Source organism: Monodon monoceros, unplaced genomic scaffold (genome assembly GCF_005190385.1).
Source record: "Monodon monoceros isolate NGI ecotype Baffin Bay Population unplaced genomic scaffold, NGI_Narwhal_1 Super_Scaffold_12, whole genome shotgun sequence".
Lineage (NCBI taxonomy): Eukaryota > Metazoa > Chordata > Mammalia > Artiodactyla > Monodontidae > Monodon > Monodon monoceros.
The window spans coordinates 123,793,482-123,820,729 of record NW_021703768.1 but is presented as its reverse complement, the minus strand read 5'-3'; the positions used below and the strand labels follow the sequence as shown (position 1 = coordinate 123,820,729).

At 45.6% G+C, this 27,248-nt stretch overlaps 1 protein-coding gene across 5 annotated transcripts in view; it reads left to right on the top strand.

Moving 5' to 3' along the window:
* Window positions 1-25,231, top strand: part of DPYSL3 (dihydropyrimidinase like 3) — a 114,279-nt gene extending 89,048 nt beyond the window's left edge. For 3 of the 5 annotated variants that reach the window (XM_029217756.1, XM_029217757.1, XM_029217754.1), the window contains exons 7-14: window positions 1,711-1,779; window positions 6,299-6,419; window positions 10,216-10,372; window positions 11,047-11,188; window positions 15,355-15,525; window positions 16,739-16,918; window positions 20,361-20,523; window positions 21,925-25,231. In XM_029217756.1, coding sequence (XP_029073589.1) covers window positions 1,711-1,779; window positions 6,299-6,419; window positions 10,216-10,372; window positions 11,047-11,188; window positions 15,355-15,525; window positions 16,739-16,918; window positions 20,361-20,523; window positions 21,925-22,013 — 1,092 coding nt within the window. In that variant the 3' untranslated portion in view covers window positions 22,014-25,231. The remainder of the gene's footprint in view (window positions 1-1,710; window positions 1,780-6,298; window positions 6,420-10,215; window positions 10,373-11,046; window positions 11,189-15,354; window positions 15,526-16,738; window positions 16,919-20,360; window positions 20,524-21,924) is intronic. The other 2 variants (XM_029217753.1, XM_029217755.1) reach the window with 1 other exon arrangement.
* Window positions 25,232-27,248: the final 2,017 nt, after the last annotated feature.

Genomic DNA, 27,248 nt, shown 5'->3' with positions numbered 1-27,248 from the left:
GGATCTTCCCGGACTGGGGCACGAACCCGTGTCCCCCGCATTGGCAGACGGACTCTCAACCACTGCGCCACCAGGGAAGCCCTACATGTTATTCTTAACCTTCCAGCTATAGGGAAACCGTGGCTTTGCGAATAGGCCATCCCAACGTGAGCAGTGCACTAGAATCACCCGTGGAGCTTAAGGAACGCTCCCTGGGATTCTCCGAGTTCCAGAGATCCAGATTTGGGAGGTCATAGGAGAGCTCAGTCAGGTGTATTATGGAAAAGTTGCCCTGGTGATTGGAATGTGCTCGGAGACCATCGTTCGAGCGAGTTCCATCCTGTGCGTTGTCGCAGCACTTTTGGACCAGATAGGAAGGAGAGCGTCGTGTGAGATGGAAGATGCTTTAGTTGGACACCTCAACCCTTGTGTGACTTCACGAGGCAGTTCAGAGTCAAAAGTCACCAGAGTTTGGAAGAAATTGTATTTAATCTAAGCTTTGATACATGGAACAGGAAGAATGAAAAGTGGAGGTACTTTGCTGGAAGTATCAGCCTCTGTCTGACCTTTGGTCCAGTTCTGTCGAGCGAGAGGCAGTGACCATTTTACTTCTCGTGGTTGCTGATAGCATATGCACCTTCCTCCTCCTCCTCTTTAAAAAATGTACGTGAATTAAAAAAAAAAAAAACCCAACAGAAAAAGAGTTCTTCTTTTCCAGGGCGAAGGGATCCCTTCCTTTCTAAGCATCTCATAGTTTCCAGGTGAGACAAAGCCTCGTTCAGCTCACTCCCTCCTTCATCTCCTGTGTCATCAGCGCGAGGTTCCTAGGAACAGGCCTCAGTGCTTGAGCGTGAATGCCTGCAAAACTGCAGATCTGTGGCTGAGGATTTGTGCAAGTTCCGATTAGCCCAGCCTCCTGCTTCCAGAAAGCTGGCCGAGTCTGAGGAAGTTAGCCATCAGCTATGAGGGGTAGAGAGCTCTGCCACATCCACAACCTAGTTAAATAGAATTTGACCAAAAGGCTAAGTCAGGTAATGCTGTTTAGAGGCATGATGTAGTCTGGTGAAATTCTGAATCGGCTTATTATAGCCAAACATTTAAAGCATGAGAAAGCCCGAGGGGTTTATTAAAATACAGAAACCTAGAATTTATCTCATATATTCTGAGTCGGTAGACCTGGGTAAAGCTAGACAACTGCACTTTTACAAAAGCAACTCAGCAGATTCTGATGCAGGTGGTGGATGGAGCAGACTTCGAGAAACAGAGCAGGAAACTGTAAGCTCCGTGAAGTTAATTCAAGTGCTTAACCTGGAGCCTCTCCCGGAGCAGGTAGTCAATACATTTTGTTGAAGGAATGGGTTTCAAAATGCATGAATGAATAAACAAACGAGTTAAGCCAGTGTCCTTTCAGAGGTGTCTGCATCTGAAAGAAATGAAGAATAAGTGAGCTGGTGCGACTTTTGACGTGTAATGGAGAAAAAACTTGATACTTTGACAGACTGTCATCCTTTTAATAAAAAAAGCCACCCTTAAAGGCTCTTTTCTTCTTTTAGTTAAGACTCTACCCTGTTTTGCAATTTCAGATATAGAATTAACAAATTTGTTCAACATCCCCATTTGATTCTTTTTTTTCCCTTGAACACATCTTTAGATTAGAATATACTAGCCTAACTCTTTCAAACCTTGGTTGAGCTCATATAAAAACTCTTCTCCGTTCTTTTCTCATTCTAGGAGCAAACGCGGATGTTGGAAATGGGGATAACCGGCCCAGAAGGCCATGTACTGAGCAGACCAGAGGAGGTAATTTTCAGGAGGATGTGGCAGGGAGAGGGGTGGAGGGAGAGAAGCAGTAGCAATGGAGGCTCTTCTTTTTTAGCCTCATCTTCCGAGAGACTCCCGTCATCGCAGCAGCCTGGTTTATGGCCTGCTGCCCATTTTACATTGTAGTGTTTGCGTTCAGCTCCCCCTCTGTTGGCACACACACGTAAGGTGTGTGAACAAACATCTCTGAAAGGTGGTGGGACTCTGTGAATACCAGACAGAAACTGGAACATTTCTTCCAAAGGCCACATCTGACTGACCCAACTCAAGGCCCCTGAGGAAATTAGAAAGGAGTGGAAAGGGAGTGTTTACTTGTGGCCCCTGATCTCTCTAAAGACAATACAAGTCGGAGGGTGTTGCACAGTTACTCAGTAGGACTGGTAAATATCTAAATCCTTTCTTAATCATGTGAATCTCAGACATTTCCACTATTCCTTTATTCCATATTATGAGTCCTGCACAATATCGACAGGGGGCCGAATGGGTTTGTCGTAGACATTATATCGGTTGATTTGTGTATGGTGATGAGGACATCCAGGTACGTTTTTCCCACGTGTAAGATGAATTCTGATTAGCATCAGTGCTTAGGAGCTAAAGAACCAACGAATGGTAACCAGTGGCTGATTCCACGTCTCTGAGCTGTCAGCAACTTCAACTGCTGGCACAGGCCTGGAGCTGGGAATGGGCTGCCCATATGGCTGAGAGCACATTGGCTTTGGGAGATCAGCCTGGGTCTGGCACCTGCAGCAAATTCCAGGCCCTCCATGTCAACAAAGCAAATCCTTTCCTGTTGTATCATCCCAAGCTCCGTACTCTCTACAACAGGAAGAAGAAGGAGCCAGAACCAGAAATCACAGTATTCTCGTTGGCTATCTCTGTTAGGATCTTTTTAAAAAAGAAAAGGTAGCACACATAGAGAATACTGTTCCCCTCATAAAGGAATGGATTTTCCCAAACCGAACACACTTGTGTAACTAGCCCCCAGTTGGAGAAACAGAACATTATTAGCACCCTAGAAGCTCCATTGTGTTTAATGATATTTTTGTTGCCAGTTGAAATAATTTATAATTGTGTGATCAAGGTTACAGTCACAGCCCTCCGGAAAAGTCGGTCTCCTTAATACCAGGTCCCTCCTTTGGAGTATTTGCCTATACCCAGTACTATGCTCATTGCATTTAATGGAGATAACGGTTATCCTTGCCCCAGTCTGGGTATTATCGTTACATAAAGAAGCAGGAGCTCAGAGAGATTAAGCCACTGGCCATCACGTTTGAGGGACTGGAAAATTGTTTACCCTGTGTGAGTAGGCCAGGGTGATCAGTACTGTTTGTGAAACTTCTTCAATGCTGTTCACTGTGGAGAAGTCCTGGCAGGATCGATTTCTGCTGCAGCAGCCAGGGGATTTCTGAGCAGAGTCTATTTTTGTTCCTTGGTTTGTTTTTCCAACCCCCCCCCCCCAACCCTACTCTCCTCCCTGTTCCCATCTCCTTTTTAGTAAAAAGCCTCTCAGCTGCAGATCTCGACAACACTGGAAGCCCGTTTGGGTGAAGTTGGAGGGTGATGTAACCTTCCAAAGATAGTCATGTTGTCAAGGTGCTGAAAACCCTGCGGTGCTTGGAGCGGGGGGATGAGATCAAAGGGGCCGGGACTGCAGTCGTGGAGGAGCTGGAGTGGGCAGCACAGGCATGAAGAAGGAGGGCGCAGGAGGGGCTCTGAAGCCCCTCTTCAGTTCAAAGCACACCTAGATAGCATCTGGAGTAATGCCGTTCAGAGAGCTGAAGCCGAGTCTCGGAGACAGCCACTCTGACGTCTGGGTGCTTCAGGAAGGTGGCCACATTCACCTGTGCTTGGGGCTCCAGGATCTTGATCTCACCACGTGGAACAAAGTGCAGCTTGGGGGATGCTGGCTGGACCAGCCAAGTTCTTAGAGTCTTTCTCCTAAGTCACACTCACCAAGGGCAGTGACTGGTTTGCATTATACAAACATTGGGCATGTATCTGCAAGCTATTTTCGATATTTTTTAGTGTTGGGTTGCGTGGCTAACCAGAGGGTCATATCCATCTAAAAAGGAGCTGTTGCTGATTGAAAGGAAAAACGCCGGCGTGTCTGTGTTGGGCTGAATTGGACTAATTCGGGCTTTAGGTAGTAACGCAGGCTCTCCCACTGGTCAGAAGCCGTCATCAGCAATGCAACCAATAGCCAACCTTCAAGGAACACTTGCCTTGTTCCAGGATTGAGCTAATTGCCTTACAAGGATGAACTCTGTTAATTCTCTGAACAGCCCTGTGTGTCACGTCCTATTATTATCCCCGCTTTATGGACCAGGAAACTGAGTCTTTGGGAAGTTGTGTAACATCCCTGAGATCACCTGGCTTCTAAGTGGCAGAACCAGAACACAGATCCAGCTCATGAGAGAGGCTGAGCTCTAAGATCCTGCTTTGTTAATAAAATAAGGGAAGATTTATTATTTCTTACTCATTAAATTCAACTGGGTCGGCTAGTATATTTGAAAACATGAATTCTACATTAGGGTGGGCTGGAGGAAATCAGTGATAAAAGAAATCTTTGTGTTGAGAAGCCTGGGAATTATTAGTGTAAGAAATGCCTGTGGGAACGAACCCATCGCTGACCACCCATTGCTGCAGGAAAGGACTTAATGCCTAGTTGCCTTCACTGGTTATTTATACATACTGGTGTTGGGATTGTGTTTTGCCAGAGATTCTGCCCTGGGCAGACTGGGGAGCAAAGACTTCCATCACATGTGGCCTTTGTGATAATCACAGGGAGAGGAGAGAATAGGCCAAGGGAAAACTCTAGCTTCGCTGATGCAGTGCCCACTCTGGCCAGACACTGCTCTCACCCACCGTCCCCTGATACACCCTCCCTATCTCCACTTCCTTTTTTAATTTTTAATTTTTATTGGCGTATAGTTGATTTCATTACAGAGTAGCAAGTAGAGTTCCCTGTGCTATACAGTAGGTCCTTATTAGTTATCTATTTTATATATAATAGTGTGTATATGTCAATCACAATCTCTCAATTTACTCTCCCCTTTCCCCCACCCCTGGTAACCATAAATTTGTTTTCTATGTCTGTGACTCTATTTCTGTTTTTAAAGTAAGTTCATTTGTACCATTTTATTAGATTCCACATTTAAGCGATATCATATGATGTTTGTCTCTCTCTGACTTACTTTACTTACGATAATTTCTAGGGCCATGATAATCTCTAGGTCCATCCTTGTTGCTACAAATGGCATTATTTCGTTCTTTTTTATGGCTGAGTGATATTCCAGTGTGTGTGTGTGTGTGTGTGTGTGTGTGTGTGTGTGTGTGTGTGTGTACCACGTCTTCGTTATCCATTCATCCGTTGATGGACATTTAGGTTGCTTCCATGTCCTGGCTGTTGTGAATAGTACTGCAATGAATATTGGGGTGCATGTATGTTTTTGAATTATGGTTTTCTCTGGATATATGCCCAGGAGTGGGATTGCTGGATCATATGGTAACTCTATCTTTAGTTTTTTAAGGAACCTCCATACTGTTCTCCATAGTGGCTGTATCAATTTACATTCCCACCAACAGTGCAGGAGGGTTCCCTTTTCTCCACACCCTCTCCAGCATTTGTTGTTTGTAGGTTTTCTGATGATGGCCATTCTCACCAGTATGAGGTGATACCTCATTATAGTTTTGATTTGCATTTCTCTGATAATTAGTGATGTTGAGCAGCTTTTCATGTGTCTGTTAGCCATCTCTGTGTCTTCTTTGGAGAATGTCTATTTAGATCTTCTGCTCATTTTTGATTGGGTTGTTTGTTTTTTTGACATAGAGCTGCATGAGCTGTTTGTATATTTTGGAGATCACTTGTCAGTCACTTTGTTTGCAAATATTTTTCTCCCTTTCTGTGGGTTGTCATTTCGATTTGTTTATGGTTTCCTTTGCTGTGCAGAAGCTTTTAAGTTTAATTAGGTCCCATTTTTTTATTATTTTTTTTAATTTTCATTACTCTAGGAGGTGGATCAAAAAAGATATTGCTGTGATTAATGTCAAAGTGTGTTCTGCCTATGTTCTCCTCTAAGAGTTTGTACAGTATCCAGCCTTACATTTAGGTCTTTAATCCATTTTGAGTTTATTTTTGTGTATGGTGTTAGAGAGTGTTCTTATTTCATTCTTTTACATGTAGCTGTCCAGTTTTCCCAGCACCACTTATTGAAGAGACTGTCTTTTCTCCATTGTATATCCTTGTCTCCTTTGTTGTAGATTAGTTGACCATAGGTGGGTGGGTTTATCTCTGGGCTGATCTCCACTTTTGAGAAGCCCAGTAAAGCAACACAGCTGGGAAGCTGTAGTTCTGAGGTTTGGATCCAGGGCGTCTAACTGCAGATCTTCCAGGCTTTTAACCTCTGTGCAGCACTGCATTCTCAGTTTGTAGAGACAGGGGAGTGGCACTCTGAGAGGTTCGTGCTCCCCTTGACTCCTGGGGACTTTTTTTTTGCAGCTGGAAGCTGAGGCTGTGTTCCGTGCCATCACCATCGCCAGCCAAACCAACTGTCCTCTCTACGTCACGAAGGTCATGAGCAAGAGTGCAGCCGACCTCATCTCACAAGCCAGGAAAAAAGGTGATTTGTGCTCCGAAGATCTCAGAGCCCCTAACGAGCCATGTGGCTCCTTTCCCTTGGCTGTCCTGTATAAATGGTGCCTATTTTGCTCATTGCCTTGCTCTCAGGGAAGCCCCTCATCCTTGTTAGCCCATTGGATCCTTTCTGCATCCTGTATGGATGGCAGGATCCCAGGATTTCTACTGCTTGGCAGATGAGTAAATTGAGGCTCAGGAAGGGTAAGTGGTCTGCCTGAGATGACACAGCTTGAATCAGTTCTTTGGAGAATCGGTGCATCTCTTTTCCTCCCTGTGATCTTCCACTGTCAGTTCATGTTATCTGAACTTTATATATGGACATATTCATGAAGATTATATTTGGTGCAGCAGTCAAAGACCCTACTCAAATGGACTTAAACAAGTAAATTATTGGTTGAGGGTGTTTCAGGCATGGCTGGATCAAGGGGTTTAAACACTGATATTAGAGCTCTATCACTGTTATTCCTTTCTGGACTCTGCTTTCCTCTCTTTTCAGTATGAACAATGACAAGAATAAATGCTAAGAGCTGTTCTTGTCCTCTGCACTTGGTGGGGGCATGGTGAGGGAGTAGAGAACATCTTTTCCAATAGCTCAGGCGAAAGTCCCCAGGAATACTGCCATTGCCTTGGCTTGGGTTGTGGGCTCATCTCTGAACCAATATCTGCTCCGGAGATGGTGTAATTGATTGGCCAGGGTTGAGGGCAGAGTACAGGGAGGAGGTCCCACCCCCTGAGCCACTCAGGGTAGCCCAGGTTATTTCAGAGAAGGCATTGAATGGGTCTCCAAAGGACATCCAGCGCTGTGGCCTTCATGACGCGGCTCTGTCCCCATGGCCTTCTGACTTCTGTTTCTTTTCCCCATGGCTGTTAACTCGGCTTCCTTTGCTCACCTCGTGCTAAGCTCAAGCTTACCCTCATTTCAAAACTGGCTTTCCTGCTTTCCGTTCTTGTCCTCAGTGACACACTAATGGGCTCCCTTGTGAACAGAGTGTAGTTGAGACACGGGAGCCATAGGGCTGTGCGTTTGGTTGGGAGGGAGGATTTCCTAGGCCCGGCTGTATGATTGTGACTTCCATGTGCCCGTGGGACCAAGCTGAATGATTCATCTACCAAACCCAGAACTGGTCTGTAAAACTCCGCATGTGAGTGACTGGGGCGGCTAAAAATAGTCCCAGCTGACCGATGGCTGAGTGTTTGGCTGCCTGACCTTCTGGCAAACGGGACCCTTTTCTTACGGGAGGGAAATCTCCCTAATTGCCCCGCCAGACTTTCTAGCTGGCAGATTCTGGGGCACCACCTGCTCACCTTACCCTGCTCATGGGAAGCCTGCTGTTTTCTCGCTCGGCTTTTAAGTGTCTGCATATGATATGGCCTGGCTGCTTCGCTGGGTATGAGTCATCAGGACAGAACCAGGAATGAAGCCCAATGCTGCTTACCCATTCTTGGAGAAGGGAAAAAGGAAAAGAAAAGTGCACGGGGGCACCTCCACTCCTCTCGCCATGGCCACCTACTATCCTCACCCTGTCATGCCTCGTGCTGATGGCCACATCCTGCTTGGGACCCATTCTCGGATGACCTGGGGGCTTCAAAGACAGTGTGTTTCAATTATATGCTGGGTCTTATTTTAAATTCCGTGTAGAAAAATTCCTCACCCTTAGCCTCCTGGCTTATGACTTTCTGGCAAGGAGAACTAGTACAGCTGTGTCTCCAGGGTGGAAGGGAGGCATTATTTTAGTGATGAAAAACCAGCTGCTGAGATGGAAGCCAATAAACATCTTATGAACCGTCATTCTCAGGGAAGGAATCAAGAGCATTCAGAGCAGGAAGACAGCGTATGGCAGGGTTCACTCTTCCCTCTGGACCAGGGGACTATTTAAGCCCCAGGGTGTTTAATCCCCAAGTGCTCCTCAGCATCTCTGCATGGCTGCTCAGAATCAACATTAGGAATTTCGATTTAATGAGGGCCAACTGTGTACCCTGCATTGAGGGGAAATACTTTAAATGTATTATTATGTAGAATTCACAAAGCACCAGGAGAAACTGGCATTTATTATCACCATTTTTCAGAAGAGGAAATTGAAGCACATCTTGTCCAGAATCTCCCAGCTTGGAGAGCTAGTCTCCAAATCCAATTGTGTCAATAATGTAATTACAATCTCTACTTATTCTAGTCTTCCGTCTAAAGATAGTCCAAAGGGAGAGGTCTTCCACTTTTAAGGTTGTATTTCTCTTAATAGTACTTGAATGCTTGCCTTGACTTTCATTTCTTCATTTCTTTTTGGTCTCAGATGCTTTAGTTTGGTAAATATTTTTGGAGAGTCCTTGAAATTTTCTTTAGTCCTATGTGGATCCTTTTCACTGCCGCCCCAAAGAACAGGTCTGTCCTATGTGAATCATTGCCATTGCTTCCTTCTTTTGCCCATGGCAGACATCACAAATCAATCCTGAGCCTTTTCTAGTGAGACCAGAAGCATATTTAGAATTCTTCCCAACACAGAAATCCAGGCAACTAAAACCTAAAATTGATTGGAGTTGAAGCAAGGCAAAACCTGTAATCCTAGCCATAGAGCCTTCTTAAACTTCCACCTTGTGGGGAACTTGAATGTGGAAGATGGAGGAGCAAACTTAAAGAAGCCAAGGGCTGCACGGGAATCGTTAGCCCAAGATTCTGGCACAGAGAAACTTGATACCAACCCACCTTCTATGAGATAGCATTTACCTTCTGTATCACTATCCCTTCTTCTTTCACAAGCTCAGTTTAGATCAGTGTATGTCCCAGTATCCTTCCTCCCCTCTCCTTAGTTTGGGCATTCCAGCCTCTCATCCTAGACACAGGGTCCAGGAAGCTAACCTCAGCTTTGCTGTGTCCCTGGTTGTTGGGTGTCCTTGAGCAAATTACTCATTGCTTTAGGTTAAGGAGTAACAAACATGATGCAAATAAGATGTGTCATCCTCAGGAATTGGTTTTACTTTGTGGAACCAAAGCATGTCTTTGCGACAGCAGGATGTAGTGCTTCCCAGTGATGTGGGCACGTATGGGGCTTTGGGCTTCTACAGTGGGGAAGAGTAAGAGGTGTGAAAGAAATCACATTTGCTTAGCATCTCTTATGTGGCAGACACTTTGTGTATGCCAAACCTTTCTTTTTCACAAGGCTGAGAAGTAGACATCGTCTTATTTCATCAATTCCAGGACCTATTTTTGTTTTTTGTTTTGTTTTTGTTTTTTTTGCAATACGCGGGCCTCTCACCGTTGTGGCCTCTCCTGTCACGGAGCACAGGCTCCGGACGCTCAGGCTCAGAGCCCATGGCTCACAGGCCCAGCCGCTCCGCGGCATGTGGGATCTTCCTGGACCGGGACGTGAACCCGTGTCCCCTGCATTGGCAGGCGGACTCTCAACCACTGCGCCACCTGGGAAGCCCCAGGACCTATTTATTCCACATTTTAACATTTCTGAAATGAGGATGAATCTTCCAATTTATATATATATATATATATATATATTTTTTTTTTTTTTTTGCCTCAAATGTTAATTTGCCACAGAATTTGAGAATTGATGCTGCATCTTGCAACCAGTGGCTTCTACAGAATACAGAATTGTTCCCATTTAGAAGATAGAAAAGCAGAGGCTTAGAAAAGTGGGAGAACACGGACTTGAACCCAGGCCTGCCTGACTCCAGAGCCACAGCCTTGAGTAGGCTTAGGGGCTATGATTATCTAAGCCCGGCCCAGGGCAGCACATATATTATATCACCCATTACCTCTGTCCTACCTGTTGCAGGAAACGTGGTCTTTGGTGAGCCCATCACCGCCAGCCTGGGCACGGATGGGACCCATTACTGGAGCAAGAACTGGGCCAAGGCGGCTGCGTTTGTGACATCCCCGCCTCTGAGTCCTGACCCAACTACCCCTGACTACATCAACTCCTTGCTGGCCAGGTTGGTGCAGAATGACAAGCAGCAGGCATTGTGTGGAGGCATCTTGGGAACGATGGGATGAAGACTGGAGCCGCCCATCCATCTGCTAGACTAGAGTCTGCAGTGAGGAATAAACATCGAGAATTCCCCTGCAGTGCTGAGCACAGATAACAGGCTCTTCCCTAGTGTATTTTAAAAGATACTACAGTGATCATATTAGTAATGGTAACAGCAGTTAATACATATTGTATGTCGAGCACTAGGGTGAGATTACACGTGTGATCTCATTGTTCCTCATAACAACGCTGTGAGCGAGGAACTGTTATCACCATTTCACAGACTGAGCAACTGAGGGTCCGGGAGACAAAATCATTTGCTCAGTTTTGATGACCACCTAACCAAAATTACAGGGAGACTAGTTTGCTGCTGCCCTCTGTGGATAAGTCCCATCACTCATGTGGGTCATTTTTGTTACACAAGAGGTGATCTAATCCCACCCCCTCATTTTCCAGATAAGGTAACTGAGCCCTAGGTAGGGGAAGAAATTCACCCAAGTTCGCATAGTTGGCGAGAGGGAGAAGAAGGATTCCAAACTCAAGTCATGGCACTCCACATGCCTACACTAGACCCTCATTTCTGGGCCCCTGCGGTGCCTCTAGCCTCCCCGTTCACATGGAGCTTTTCTCCTTTGCCAGTGGGGACCTGCAGCTCTCCGGCAGTGCCCACTGCACCTTCAGCACTGCCCAGAAGGCCATCGGGAAGGACAACTTCACAGCCATTCCCGAGGGCACCAGCGGTGTGGAAGAGCGGATGTCTGTCATCTGGGACAAGGCCGTGGTAAGGACCAAGGTCATAGGAGGGCATCCAGGGCCAGATCAGAGCCTCCTGCCGCTGCTCCTCTTTGCCCTGTCATGGGGGTGCTGGGGGCACAGATGAGGCCTCATACCTGCCCAGGTGTCTCTGGAGCCAGGTGGCTCAGGTGGTTTGGGAATGTCCCTTCTACAGTGATGAATCCTGGGGCCTGAGGTTCTGAGGAGGCCTCCTCTAGATTGTTAAGGGCTAGGAACCAGAAACACAGATCATTTATCTGATGGTATGAATGATCTGTGCTTAAAATAATAGTGAATTAAAAATTCTTTTTGTTTGGAGGGTTTTATTATCTCTTTTGAGAGGGTTGGATATAACCCTCTGAAATGATAAGCAAGGGGTCTGTGACTAAGACTCAGGTCATTTGCTCACCAAGGAGTGGTGTGTGGTCATCCGGGCTGTACAGGTGATTGTCTGTCAAAGTCTTCTGGCAAAGTGGCCTGGTTTTATTTTCCTTGTTTAACATCACAGAAGCTGAAAAATAAAAAAAAAAGTCATGCAAATGAAGTCACTTCTTAAAATTTGAGTAAAATTAATAAATAACTCATTATTAAGTTGATCACTTCCCTCTGTTTTATTTTTAAAACCCTGAAGCCACTCATTTCAGAGCCAAATAGAATACATATCTACACAGTGTAATCCAAGTTTCCCTTTTCTTGGCTCCCAGGAAGCGCAAAACTAGATTTTAAACTAAATTCTTCTTTCCATACCCAAGTTGTTTTGTGAAGGGGGAAAGTATACATATTTTTGTCTCTTCTCTTACAAACTTAGACTTTTTTGGTCTTTTTTTTACATTGTTATCTATTTATGAATGTGTGTATATATTTATCTTGGCACTATCTGGAACTGTTAAAAAATAATATATATTTTAAAATTACCAACATGATACATGCTCAGTAAAGAACATTTGGAAAGTACAAAAAAGTACACACATGAAAGAAAACAAAACTCACTTATAATCCCACAACCCAGGGATAACCATTGTTATCATTTGGGTGAGGTTCTTCCATATTTATCCTGTGCCCATGCAAATACAAACATATTATCTGAGATATGGGCTGATAATTACATTTGTTTTTACTGTGAACTGTCTATAATCCTTTTTGGAGTTAGAAGGGATAAATAAGTAAGTAAATGTATGTACATGTCCAGAAAAAAATGCATACTTCCAGAGCAGTCACTTCCATCTTCTTTATCTTTTTTTTTCTTCTTCTTTTTTTTAAGAAGGATAAGTGTTAGCTCTTCTCTAAATGTTTGATAGAATTCACCTGTGAAGCCATCTGGTCCTGGACTTTGGTTTGTTGGAAGATTTTTGATCACAGTTTCAATTTCATTACTTGTGATTGGTCTGTTCATATTTTCTAGTTCTTCCTGGTTCAGTCTTGGAAGGTTATACCTTTCTAAGAATTTGTCCATTTCTTCCAGGTTGTCCATTTTACTGGCATAGAGTTGCTTGTACTAATCTCTTAGGATGCTTTGTATTTCTGCAGTGTCTGTTGTAACTTCTCCTTTTTCATTTCTAATTTTATTGATTTGAATCCTCTCCCTCTTTTTTTTGATGAGTCTGGCTAAAGGTTTATCAATTTTGTTTATCTTCTCAAAGAACCAGCTTTTAGTTTTATTGATCTTTGCTATTGTTTTCCTTGTTTCTATTTCATTTATTTCTGCTCTGATCTTTATGATTTCTTTCCTTCTACTAACTTTGGGGTTTGTTTGTTCTTCTTTCTCTAGTTCCTTTAGGTGTAAGGTTAGATTGTTTATTTGAGATTTTTCTTGTTTCTTGAGGTAGGATTGTATGCTATAAACTTGTCTCTTAGAACTGCTTTTGCTGCATCCCATAGGTTTTGGATCATCATGTTTTCGTTGTCATTTGTCTCTAGGTATTTTTTGATATCCTCTTTGATTTCTTCAGTGATCTCTCAGTTATTTAGTAACGTATTGTTTAGCCTCCATGTGTTTGTGTTTTTTACGTTTTTTTCCCTGTAATTGATTTCTAATCTCATAGTGTTGTGGTCAGAAAAGATGCTTGACATGATTTCAATTTTCTTAAATTTACCGAGGCTTGATTTGTGACCCAAGATGTGATCTATCGTGGAGAATGTTCCCTGTGAACTTGATAAGAAAGTGTAATCTGCTGTTTTCAGATGGAATGTCCTATAAATATCAATTAAATATATCTGGTCTGTTGTGTCATTTAAAGCTTGTGTTTCCTTATTAAGTTTTCTGTCTGGATGATCTGTCCATTGGTGTAAGTGAGGTGTTAAAATCCCCCATTATTATTGTGTTACTGTCGATTTCCTCTTTCATAGCTGTTAGCCTTTGCCTTATGTATTGAGGTGCTCCTATGTTGGGTGCATACATATTTATAATTGTTATGTGTTCTTCTTGGATTGATCCCTTGATCATTATGTAGTGTCCTTCCTTGTCTCTTGTAACATTCTTTATTTTAAAGTCTATTTTATCTGATATGAGTATTCCTACTCCAGCTTTCTTTGTTTTTTTTTTTTGTTTGTTTTGTTTTGTTTTGCGCTACGCGGGCCTCTCACTGTTGTGGCCTCTCCCGTTGTGGAGCACAGGCTCCAGACGTGCAGGCTCAGCGGCCATGGCTCACGGGCCTAGCCGCTCCGTGGCATATGGGATCTTCCCAGACCAGGGCACGAACCTGTGTCTCCTGCATCGGCAGGCGGACTCTCAACCACTGCGCCACCAGGGAAGCCCCCAGCTTTCTTTTGATTTCCATTTGCATGGAAAATCTTTATCCATCCCCTCACTTTCAGTCTGTATGTGTCCCTAGGTCTGAAGTGGGTCTCTTGTAGACAGCATATCTATGGGTCTTGCTTTTGTATCCATTCAGCAAGCCTGTGTCTTTTGGTTGGAGCATTTAATCCATTCACATTTAAGGTGATTATCAATAAGTATGTTCCTATTGCCATTTTCTTAATCGTTTTGGGTTTGTTTTTGTAGGTCCTTTTCTTCTCTTGTGTTTCCCACTTAGAGAAGTTCCTTTAGCATTTGTTGTAGAGCTGGTTTTGTGGTGCTGAATTCTCTTAGCTTTTGCTTGTCTATAAAGCTTTTGATTTCCCCATCGAATCTGAATGAGATCCTTGCCAGGTAGAGTAATCTTGGCTTTAGGGTCTTCCCTTTCATCACTTTAAGTATATCATGCCACCCCCTGTTGGCTTGTAGAATTTCTGCTGAGAAATCAGCTGTTAACCTTATGGGAGTTCCCTTGTATGTTATTTGTCATTTTTCCCTTGCTGCTTTCAATAACTTTTCTTTGTCTTTAAGTTTTGCCAATTTGATTATTATGTGTCTCGGCGTGTTTCTCCTTGGGTTTATCCTGCCTGGGACTCTCTGTGCTTCCTGGACTTGGGTGGCTCTTTCCTTTCCCATGTTAGGAAAGTTTTCAACCATAATCTCTTCAAATATTTTCTCAGGTCCTTTCTCTCTCTCTTCTCCTTCTGGGACCCCTATAATGTGAATGTTTGTGCATTTAATGTTGTCCCAGAGGTCTCTCAGGCTGTCTTCATTTCTTTTCATTCTTTTTTCTTTCTCCTGTTCCATGGCAGTGAATTCCACCACTCTGTCTTCCAGGTCACTTCTCCGTTCTTCTGCCTCAGTTATTCTGCTATTGATTCCTTCTAGTGTATTTTTCACTTCAGTTACTCTATTGTTCATCTCTGTTTGTTCCTTAATTCTTCTAGGTCTTTGTTAAACATTTCTTGGATCTTCTCGATCTTTGCCTCCATTCTTTTTCCGAGGTCCTGGATCATCTTCACTATCATTATTCTGAATTCTGTTTCTGGAAGGTTGCCTATCTCCACTTCATTTAGCTGTTTTTCTGGGGTTTTATCTTGTTCCTTCATCTGGTCCATAGTCCTCTGCCTTTTCGTTTTGTCTGTCTTTCTGTGAATGTGGTTTTTGTTCCACAGGTTGCAGGATTGTAGTTCTTCTTCATCACTTCCATCTTAAGCCATGCATTTAACCATTTTCTCTGGGTGATGGTGGCAGCCCCGCTGATTCTGTAGCTTGCTGGGTGGACTTCTGTGCTCACCGTCTCAGAGGTCCTTTGTGGTCCCCCTGCTCTGAGCTCAGAAGCCCTAGATGGACCATTTTGTGTGTATACGTTTCAACAGGCCACGGGGAAGATGGATGAAAACCAGTTCGTGGCTGTGACAAGCACAAATGCTGCCAAGATCTTCAATCTGTATCCCCGCAAGGGAAGAATATCTGTGGGCTCTGACAGTGACCTGGTGATCTGGGATCCAGATGCCGTCAAGATCGTCTCTGCCAAGAACCACCAGTCGGTAAGACCTGAGCAGGTGGGAGTGGAGCAGAGTGGGGAATGTGGGCAGGGAACGTGGTGGTGATAGATGTGTGTTTGTGGTGAACCGGGACAGTCAGGCAGGGACGTGTTGCAATAACAAACCACCCCCAATTCCCAGGGACTTAAAACCTCAACAGTTTCTTTCTCATTCAGGCTTTCCAAAATGGGTCAGCAGAGGAGAGGGGCTCTGCCCATCACAGTCACTCAGGGTTGGGGGCTGGTAGAGGCACCAACTCTCTACACGTGCTATGATTGCTGAGGTCGGGGACCAGGACATGGCTTTGAAAGCTTTTCCGAGATATCACTTCCTCTCAGCCTGCACTGATCAGAGCCAGGCCGGAGGCCATACTTTATTCCAGGAGGTCAGGAAGTACACGGATACCTTGTGCCTAGAAGGAGAAAGAATGGGAAAAAAATTGGTGAACAGCTCTGATGACTTCCTCATGAGGAGTTCCATGTGAAAGATGACAGTTAAAGCCCGGTACCTAACAGAAAGGGTTTTAAAAATACAGTGCTTGTTAGTAAAAAGAGCATTTTTCAAGCACTTATGTCTCAGGCACTGTGCTTTTCATTTGTTGAATCTTTGTAACAGTCTTCTTCAGGTGGGCACTATTATTAAGGAAGTGGAGATGCAGAGATTAATTTATGCAGCAAGTAAATGGTGAAGCTAGGATTCAAACCCAGGTAACTTGACTCCAAGCTGATACCCTTAACCACTTTTCAATAATGCCTTGCACTTATTGGATAAATGCAGGAGGTAGGGAAGAAGCCCATTTGGGGTGGCAGTGGCCTTTGCTTCAACATTGTGTCATATTACATTGTTTAATTTCAAGCTAGTGGGGATTTAAGGGTCATGTAACCCATCTACCCAGTCCAAGATGGCAAATACACCATCTCTGGTAGTTATCCACCTTCTCTTCGAACACTGCCAGTGACAAAAATGTCCTTCCACGTGAGGACCTTACTTAAGACTGGATGCTTCTCTCGGCCAGGAAGCCCACTCTTAGCAAGCACTGTCTCCCGAGGCCCCCACCCACTAGAAGCTTGCAGATGCTTTGTAAGCTGCTCCTGGCTTACCTGGTGAATCAGTTCCTAGGGGTGCTGAAGGCAGGATCCCAAGCACAGAACCGCGTTCCTCTTTCTGGCCTTACTGCACCCATAACCAAGGCTTTGCCTCTCGCCCCTGTCTCTAGGCTGCAGAGTATAACATCTTTGAAGGGATGGAGCTGCGCGGGGCTCCTCTGGTGGTCATCTGCCAGGGCAAGATCATGCTGGAAGATGGCAACCTGCACGTGACCCAGGGGGCTGGCCGCTTCATTCCCTGCAGCCCCTTCTCGGACTATGTCTACAAGCGCATTAAAGCCCGGAGGAAGGTGAGAAGCAGGCAGAGCCCAGAGGTGGGGGGGGGGATGGGCTCTGTGTCCCATTCAACACAGGGACGGGAACCATGAGACTGGGAGGGGTCTGTGTGCTCTAGATCCTCCCAAAGAAATTCACAGCACCGATCTCTTCCCGAAGGACCATTGCACAGATTTAATGGATTATAAAAGGGGGTTTCAGAAACTTTCTTGGCTAAAGAAAGCTTTTTTGCAAACGATTTCCGTCCATTTTTAGAGTGCTTTTCCTTAAGGTAATTAAACATTTTAATAATTCAAAATAAAGTCTGTATCTATTTTTTGTTAATAATTTACTCTTCAAGGCTTACAAAGAGAACCAGCAGTCCACACCCACCCCTCCTTGTTCCATCCCGCATCTGTCTGATGCTGCTCCATTGGGGCAAATGTTTATAACTCTTTTAGCAAGTTCTGTGGTTCATATAAAATCTTATTTATGTCCCTGATTTCACAGATAAATAGATAGATGCATACACAGCCATATGGGTACATGTTTGTGTACATGTCTGCCTACCTCCCTACACGTTACAGACAGAGTAGCTCTAGCTGATGGAGGGGTGAGGCCCAGAACTCTTGTCTTTCCAGCTCCCTCTCCTATCCCCACACTCATCTCCAGGTCGCCTTCCTGTAGGGAAACCTTAGGGCTCCTCAAAACAGGGTTTGACCAGCTCTGGGATTGTGGGATTTGAGCCGTGGTACTGACCTCGTGTGTTAGACAGGATAAAGTCATCTGTGCACATGGGATGGGGGAGATGGTGGGAGAGGAGGAGGAAGGCGGCTCCCTTTGTAAGTCACTGGGGGCCAGGCCAGAGGAAACAGAACCATATGCCACCTCTGTGCCTGGACCCACCCCAGGGGTTTCCGACTTCCCTGCAGAGTACGTTGCCTGGGAAACAGGCTCTGAAGGGGAGATTTTCACACAGGAGGTTTCCTGGGTGTTGCTTTCAGGATCACCCCTTGTGGCCAAATGAAGGAAGCAGAACAGGGCAGAGGGAGAAGTCAGGCTGGGATGCAGCTGTAACCAAGGCCTCAGCTGGACCTCAGCTGGGCTGGTCCTTGAAAGGGGTCTGGGCCTTATATTCACTCCCTCCACACACACACACCCCCGCCAACCTACAAACCAGTATGGGATGTGGGCTGCCCCGGAGCAGAGGGTGGGGCTTTGGGCCTAGCGGTTCTCTTCATCTGAGGGCAGTTCTTGGGTGGGACTCCAGTGAGCCCTTCCTATTGCCAGCACCCACACCAGCAGGGAGAATGAGTCTTCAGTCGTGGCGACATTGGGGCGGGGGCTTGGGGACAGAAAATGGGTGCCCACTGCAGTACCTCTTAGAGAGAGAATCACAGAAACTCAATATGTAAGTGCCCCGCCCGACTCCTAGACCCCAGTAAGTGGTCGTCGAGCCTCTGGGTGGATGTTGGCAACACGGGGGGGTCTTCCCATCTCATGAGGCAGCTGCCCACCCCTGCCTGTGAGAACCAACTTCTTTTCTTTCTCTGTTTTTGTTTTCAAATTTAATGTTTTATTGGAAGGGGAACAGATAATCCAATCAGTTATAAAATGAAAAATAGAGGATTCTAGAATTATGATGGAGACATAAACATAAATTGAAATAAATTATTCAGAATTCTGAGAAGCCTTTTTTGTGCAAATAGCCCCAGCATGATCTTGGTTGTCCAATCACTGAGCTCCTACTTGGGAAGTTCCTTGTAGTTTCAGATGTAGGGTTACCGAGGCAGTTGTTGAGTAGAAGCCAGAGAGAATCCATGTCCTCCAGAGCCCAATGGGTGGCAGCAGCCGTATCCATGGCCTCCACAGGAGAACGAACTTTGTTCGTTCTGCAGGTCTACCTCCCTGCAGCCGACCAAGCTCAGTTCTGCTCCAGGCACCTGCACAGAATGAGTTAAACCCATCTGAGCACCTGTGTGTTCCCAAAGTCATCTGTCCTTCGGTCTAAATATCCCTGCAGCCTTACGCTATTCATTCATGACAGTGCTCTAAATCCCTTCACCATTCTTCTCTCTTTATGAGTGGTATTTTAAAGGTAGTTAGTATGGAGTAAAATTCCACACTCCAGTTTTGGCCTAATAGAGAAGAGAATGAAACTCAAACGTCCTAGGCATCAGTTTTGTATTTCCATGAATGTGACTTAGCCTCTGGACCCCAAGAGATGTTAATGAAATACAGTTATTGGTCAAGGTTTGGGGGAGTACAGATATAGTCATCATCTCACCTGAATCATTAGCATCTGCAAGTTTGGTGAGCTTTGCCTCTGCACCTGCACCTGAGTCACTGATGGATGCGAGGGAAGCTTCTGTGGCCAGCTTCCTTGGATCTTACAACGAGCTGTCCTGTGATGTCAGCTGTCGGCGTGTCCTCATTGCCTCACCTCTGGGCAATGATAAGAAACAGGCAGAGGTTGTGCGCCGGCCATTCTGCTGCCTTGGGTGGTCTTGCAGTGTTTGCATAATAGACTGTGAGCACCTTTGCGGGAGGCGCCCTGTTCTATGTGACCGTGAGCTCTGGTTCCACCACGCCCGGCCTCTGCTGATGTTGCTGGCGGGTTCCACGGTCCCAGGGCAGGTGCTGTGGGACCACAGCCAGAGGCCAGGGGGTCAGACCCACTGAATGAGGACAGTCATTTCAGTGACTGTCAATGAGGACAGCCGCTTTTGATCTGTGCTGAGGAGCGTGAGGATGGAGCTCCCATGCGGTCCTTGCCAGCACTTATGACCTTATCTCAAACTGCTACCCTTCCCACCCGCTCTGCCCCAGCCGCATGGGTGGTTCTTCTGTTTGATGACGTTCCCACTGTCAGTTTCCTCTGCTGAGAACACTGCCATCCACACCCCCCCCCAGCCTCCTCCCTCCCTCCCTCCACCCTGGCCCCACCAACAATCTCCTTTGGTCCTTAAGATAGAAGCGCGTCTATTTGGAGAGGCCTTCACCCGCCACCTCCATGGTCACTCTATCACAACACCCCGCATTATTTATTTTATACTGCTTCTCCTTTCCTTAAAATAACCTTTTAATTTTTTTTTCCAGTTGTATCAAGATATAATGGACTTGTGCGGCACAAACATGAGTCTGAGGTGTGCAGCTTAATGGTTTGACTTGCACACAGCATGGAATGAGTACCGCAATAAGTTCAGTGGGCACCATCATCTCATATAGACACAAAATTAAAGAAATAGAAAAAGATTTTTTTTCCTTGTGATGAAAACTCTTAGGATTTGACTTAGAGCGTACAGCAGTGTTAAGTATCTTTACCATGTTGTACATTGCCTCCCTAGTAAAAATAACGTGATTATTACTTTCTGGCTCTCACTACATGGACTTAACTCACTGCCACCTCTGTGTTGCATAGAACATACCCTTAACTGTTGAGCGAATAAACTTTGCTGCCCGCTTTCTCTGCTGCAGATGGCGGACCTGCACGCAGTGCCCAGGGGCATGTATGACGGGCCAGTGTTTGACCTGACCACCACGCCCAAGGGGGGCACCCCCGCCGGCTCCACCCGGGGCTCTCCCACGCGGCCCAACCCGCCTGTGAGGAACCTCCATCAGTCCGGATTTAGCCTGTCAGGTGAGTTGGAGAAGCTGATGGTGAAGGTAGTGAAACGGGGAGGACGGAAGGGGGAGGGGAAGTTCAGCGCTGCGAGGTTAGCGGTGATGCCTGGAGCTAACCCAGATTGCCTTCTAGGGAGACGGTCACAGGGCCGCAAGCTGGGAGGTTTGCTGAACCAAAGAGAAGTCCTGGTGGGAAAGGAAGCCAGGGCTCAGCCAGGTTAAAGATCAGGTTTAAGTGATGGCCAATTCTGCTTAGAGATCACACCTGGCGGGGCCGGGAGCGGGGCGGGGCCGGGATGACTTCCTTATGAATTGAGCGTGATTTTCTGCGTTAGACAGAGAGCCCTGCAGTATGCTTTCTTTCCTTTGTTTGCGCAGGTTACCAGATAGCTCAGATTATTTTTATGCTCAAATTGCAGTAGCTTCTTCTAATCTAGGATTTTAATTCTACTCTCCCCTTCCTTGTCATGATGATAATGCTAGCAATTACTGAACATTTACCATGGCTTAGCTGTATCATGAATCCTTAAGAACTGTGATATTCATAGAAAATATTCAATTGCTCAATAACCAGTAGCCTTAAAATGGGGAAAAATAAGTGTAGATTTGCATCACTATATTGAAAATTGTAAAGTGAGGGAAATGAGATGACAAAAAAGGAAAGAGACATGTAAAGGGACAGTATCTGTGGGGAAGAAAGAGGAGGAAGTGGGAGAAACAGGAAGATAGGGAGGAAAAGACATAACGGGCCATAGGGGAGGAAGACGAAAAGTGCTAAAAGTTAAGGTGACGTTGTCAGAGATCACATATGCTAGTTGCCAGGAATTTTTCAGTGTTTTTCCATTTTTCGTTGCTCCCTGGCCACCGTCACCGGTAAACTTGTTTTGGCTCCTTTCTGAAAGGACATGAGTGCATATCATATCAGTGTTTCCTTTTAGCTGCGGCCCCAGGCCAGACTATCACCACTGCAAGCTGTGAGACACTGGGCAGGTTGCCTAACCTTTCACAGCCTCAGTCACCTCCTCCGTAAAATGACGTAATAACAGTACCTGCCTCAAGGGTAGCGGTGAGGACTGAATGGAATGATCTGACGAGTATTTCAAACGTTGCTCGTCAAAACGAATGTGAGCAGCTATTTTTCATATCATTCCCGTTGTTCTTTTTAGTATCACTGTTATGATGCCGAGGGTCCGATGAAATCCAGTTAAGACTCTGGCTTTTCCTGGCAAAGGCTCGTTTTCAGGATGGTGGGTATGAAAAGCCTGGAATAGCTGTGACAGACTGGAACGGAAGTTTCTTGGGAGATGAGGAAGGCATTTAATATCTTACACTCTTCAAATTAATCCATTTTCTCTCTTGTCCACACCCCCCTGTCTCTCTCCCTTTTTAATCCCTGGGAACTTATTGCCACCTGCAGGCACCCAAGTGGATGAGGGGGTCCGCTCGGCCAGCAAGCGCATCGTGGCGCCCCCTGGAGGCCGCTCTAACATCACATCCCTGAGTTAAGCGACCCCTCCCCCAAAGAGAGGGGCAGAAGCAAGAAGCGATTCTTTTGAAGCCAAAATGGTACACCAATATTTAAGAAGGAAAGTGAATCCAAACAGTTTCGATCTAAAGAATCAATAAGCCTCAAGCCTTATGTTTCTCCAATGTTAACGCTCGCTTGCCTAGCTTTACGATTATTGCTTTGTTTTCTGTTTATGCATAGCCTTGATTTGTTGGACGCCCCTACCCCCCATTTACATGCATGCAATCAGGCCACTAAGGTAAAAGCATCCGCTATATAGTGTTGAGAGCGTGTGTAGTGCTGCATCTTATGACAAGGGGACAGACAAAGCTGGGACGTCAGGAAAATGAACAAAAGGGATGCCAATTATTTGGGGTGAGTGGGTGGTGGGAGCCCAGAGCAAGGCAGAGGGCTCAGAGGGACTGGGGTAGGGTGTGTGCGGGGGAGGCGGGTGGGTGAGCATAAGGGGTCTTGTGTATTGTGTTGATGAAGTAACGTTGATTTCCACGGAAGATGGCCACTCGGGGCAGCTGTCACGCCATCACGGTCCCCTGGGGTCTGCGGAGAAGGCAGGCAGTCTTCGGGTTCTGGACTTTGTCACATCCCCTCCTAGTAGATTTTATCCCTTGGAACATTTTATTAAAACACCAAAACCCAACCATTGCTTCCACCTGCTTGGTCGTGCCAGTGTTTGGTCGGGCCTTTTTCTCACTGTTGCTTTCAAATTCTTCTCTTTCCTGGGCTGGGAAGGAAGAGGGGAGAGAGGAAAGGACCTTTCTCTTGCTCTTGCCCTCCCTGCCTCTTTGGTGCTCTTAAAAGGCAGCAGCTGGGAGCACAGCACAGGCCCTGGGGGGAGGGCAGCCATGCTTAAAAAGCGCCTCCCTCTAAACACGTGTTGGAGCTCACCTCTCACGGCTCTTTGCAAGCCGAGGCAAGCAGGGGGCTTCTCGAGTTAGGACTGGAGCTGAGATGGGCTTCTCTTGCCAGGGGTGAGTGATTCTCTTGATCTCCTAAGATCCAGGCACATCCATGATTGAATATGATTTTTTTGTCATTATTGTTAAAAATTTGTTTGCTTAGATGTTCCCTAGCTTTTATTACTAATAGGGAGTCTCAGCTCCTATGGGAGGCCAGCAGGGAAGTGGGAAAGCCAGTCTGGAGCAGAAGGTGCATGCTCTGTGGCCGTGCTTCTCTTTGTCAATTCTGAACCATCTCTTTCCCCTTCTGTTAGCATATCCCATAGGGGAACTTTTTGTTTTAGTACCAGAATCTCCCAGTGAGTGGAAGTGACATGACACATAAAGGAAATTAGCATAAAGCATTAGTATCCACCTTGTCTGTCAGACATGAATGTCCAATTCCCTATCATGCCACTTTTGAAAATTCAGTTTTGGAGCAAGTTCTGTGAGCCCAATGAGAATCTGTAGAACCAAGAGGCCCATATGCAGGAAAAATAGATTCAACCTGGGATCAGACTTCGGCGCTCAGGGGATCCAGCTGGTAGATCCCGCAACTCTGTGTACTAAATACTTTCATGAAAAGAGCAGGCCTCGAGCACCTTTCAGGTGCATAGGAGAAGCCATTACCTCTGCAAGTTTTAATAAGACCAGAGAAAAGGGGACACGTGGCTAAAAAGGAATTTGGAAATAGCCAAGGAAGAGGATTTCCCTAGCAAGCTACTTTCTGTTCTACTCATGAAAAAGATGATTTCCCTTCATAAAAGGAGTCTTGTTGTTTTTAAGGCTTTTTCACGGTGCCTTTATTTTAAGGGAAACATAAGCGAAGGGGAGGATGTAGCTCTTGATTTGTAACTCAAAGATTTGGGGACCTGTGGTACAACAGAACTCAGAATGACAGTTTTGCAAGCAGAGGAGCTAGTCAGATCTGAAGCATCTGTATATATGCCTCATTGGCTGGGCTGGGCTTTAGGATACGTTGCAGTACCAGCTATAATCACCAGATGGAGGAAAAGACACGTATATGACTCTAGTCTGAGCATCCACTTGTGGGCCCTCTGTTGCTCTTACCCGGCCTGAGTCCAACTCATCCTCCCCATGACCTCTCTGTGCTTTGAAAAATAAATCTTTCATGGCCAAGTTGGTTGCACTTGGGACTTCTGAATGAAACACTCAAGCAGAACTTTATATTCTACACAGGTTTCCTATGCTGTAGGAACGACCCCTTTATGTCTTCACGATGGGCAACAGGATCTGAGGAAGTCTCCCTGTCTTCACGTACAATTAGTAACTTTCCAAGCATAGAAAGTTCTGAGAATTCCAAGAAAACTCCCACCATATTCTTGACTTTGATTTCTGATGCCTTGTTACTTAAGTTAAAATTTATATTCAAATGTGCCCTGTTCTATGAGACCCGTTCAAGAGCCCTGTCCTAAGGGTTTAGGAAGAGAACATGGCGGTGAGTCACAGCCCTCTCAGAATTCCCTGGCATCTCATCCACGTGTGGGAGGCCATGCCGGGTCTTCCGTCTCCCCCAAGCTTTCTTTTGCTGTCCCATCTCTTGGCCTGGCCCCTCTCTAAGGGGGGGATGTCAGTCACCTGGGCTTCTCTCTGGGGCGGCCACCATCTTGGGTAGCTGAGAAGGTATTAGTAGAACTGTTAAATCAGCTGCCCCACTAGAGATATATCCTCTAAGTTTTCTAAAGATGGCAGTGTTGTAGTTATCCTGAGAATGGGTTTCTTCAAAGTCCAGCCATCCTATGGCCTTTTTCTTCATGACTTCACGCAGAGAGTCATGTTCTGCTCCACAGGCCTCAATCCCAAGTCTGCACTTGGCCTCCCCCTGAGAGATCTTCCCAGCAGCTTCCTGTCACAGCTTCTCAGGCCTTCTCCCCTGGAAAACTCCAGCTCGAGTCCCAGTGTACACATGGGCTGTCCTGAGCAGCCAGCATTCCTTTTAAGTTCCCCTTTGGAAATGGCGTGTGGGTGTTCAGTTGTGTCTGGTGACTATGGACAGACAGTAAATCTCCCTGTGATCTGTGGTAGCTGTGAGGCAGCTCTGGAACGCGAAGAGCTGTTTGCTTTGAACCGTGAAGAAAACTGTGTTTTGAGTTTAGCTGAAATTAAGAAAAAAAAGTTCATCAAGTGACTGTTAATGTAAACCTGGTTATTAAAATAACTATAAAATCGCAATTGTGGTTGTGTAGCCTTTTTCTATGTGTGTCATGCCGGTCGACCTAAAGTGTGACAACTGCACCATAGAACTGACAGGGTTATTAGTAGGAGGGCACATCTGATGTAAACCCTGAGAAAATTTGGGAGTTTTCTGTCTTTTCAGTTGAGCTTGAGGTTTTGTTTTGGCCACAGAGTTAGATGACCATTATTAAAACTTTGGGGAATAACTAATTTTTTTTAATGTTCATCAAATTTAGCATTAATGTACAAGGCCATTTGGGAAAAATCTAGTTGAGTACAGAACAGATCCTGAAAAGTTTTGTTTGTTTTGGGTTTTTTGTTCATTTGTTTAGGTCATCCCCTTAAAGCATTTTCTGCTTCTTTCTAAAAACTTGGACTTTGAGAAAATTCAACCAAAGCATGTTTCAAAGTATATTCTTTAGCAGACTGTTCCCAAGGTGTCTAACGAGTGTGGGGAAAGTATTGTTTACTATAATAATCTGAGAGATTTAAAGTACATATCATCAAGTTAAAAGCTCTGAGAAATTTTATGTCTTTCAAAATGTGTCCACCTTCTATATCATCTTTTACGCTCTGCCAAACCTGTTATACTAAACCCTTTTGGGGATACACTCCCGGATCCAATTAGAATTTATGCAGGGCATTTTTCATTGCAAATGTTAGACGTGTATGGGCAAAGAAAAAATTTTGGAAAGGGTTTTTTGAAGTCTGGTGTAACTGAAAACTTCAGGGATAGATTTGGGTAGATTGAAGCATAGCTGGATCGAGAATATTGTTTCTCTCCATCTCTTAGCCCTGCTTGCCTTTATAGTAAATGCCTCATTCTTAGGAAAGCTCTTTCCGTGTGGGAGCAAAACTGACCATCAGCGCCAACAAGTTTGCATTTTTTACCTGCCTAAGAGATTTCAGGGGGAGAGAGGTTCTCTCAGTAGTGCCAGCCAAGGAGACGGATTCTGATTGGTCCGGCTTGGTCACGTGTTCACCATTGCCCTCGGCACTGTGGCCTGGAGACTGGGGACTGACTGGCCACACCTGGTAACACACCCAGCCCCTGAGCCCCCTGAGCCACCTGAACCACGTGGACTGTCCGTAACTCGAAGAAAATCAATTTGTGATCCCAGAAGAGGAGGGCATGGATGCTAGGCAGATAAACACAGCAGGTGGCCACGGCAGCATTCTCAAGCCTGCAGGGCACGACTGTTTTCTCAGCACAGTATCTGTGTGTAGGCTGGGGCAGGTGCGGGAGAGGATCAGGGGATGGTAATTCCTGGTGAATTGCTTTTAAGTGTGATGAACGCCCAGGTGAAACCACGTCAGAAGCTACTCTGAGCGTATAAGGAATTATTTCAGTTTGACGTTCGAGGTTTGATGATTAAGAAGCTTTTGCCCATAGTCGCATTTGGGGGCTTGAACTCAGGACTGGTGAAACACCTCTCCCTGCTCAGGACCATGGCAGCAGCTGAGCTCTGCTTAGGATAAGCTTGGGTGTAAAGGGCAGGGTCAGTGCTTAAAATGATCTCAGCCTGCAGGGCTCTAAAAGGGATGAAGCAGTTTTTTTTGTTTTTGTTTTTTTAAGTTAGTGCAATTCACACATTGACTTTCACACCTCTGCGGACTGGAGGTATTCAGGGTCGAGTCACATCCACCAGGTGGGGAATGAGAACACTGAATAGGAATAACAAGGTCCCTCTGGTTTTGAAGAACTTTCTGGAATCAGCTCCGTTACCATCAAGCTATCACAAGGAGAACACCAACCATGAGCAGGAGATGGGATGAAAGGGCCAAAGCAGCCTGCAGGAATGAGGTTGCATCCTTAAGGCTGGCATTCCTCAGAATGGAAGGTCTAGATCCTGCCCTGTGATCGGTGGACACTGAGAACAAGACAGCACACTTCACATGACCTGGACAAGAGTACTCTGCATGCAGGACTTCAGAGCCCACAGGACTTACGAGAACCTATCCCGGGAACCAGTTAGCCTGTGGCTGGTAAGCTGTTGTGGGTCTGAGATGTGATTGGAAGGCCCCTTGATTCTCCCCTGAGGCAGAAGTTGCTTCTGGCTCCAAGAGTTCAGAGCTGTCTGT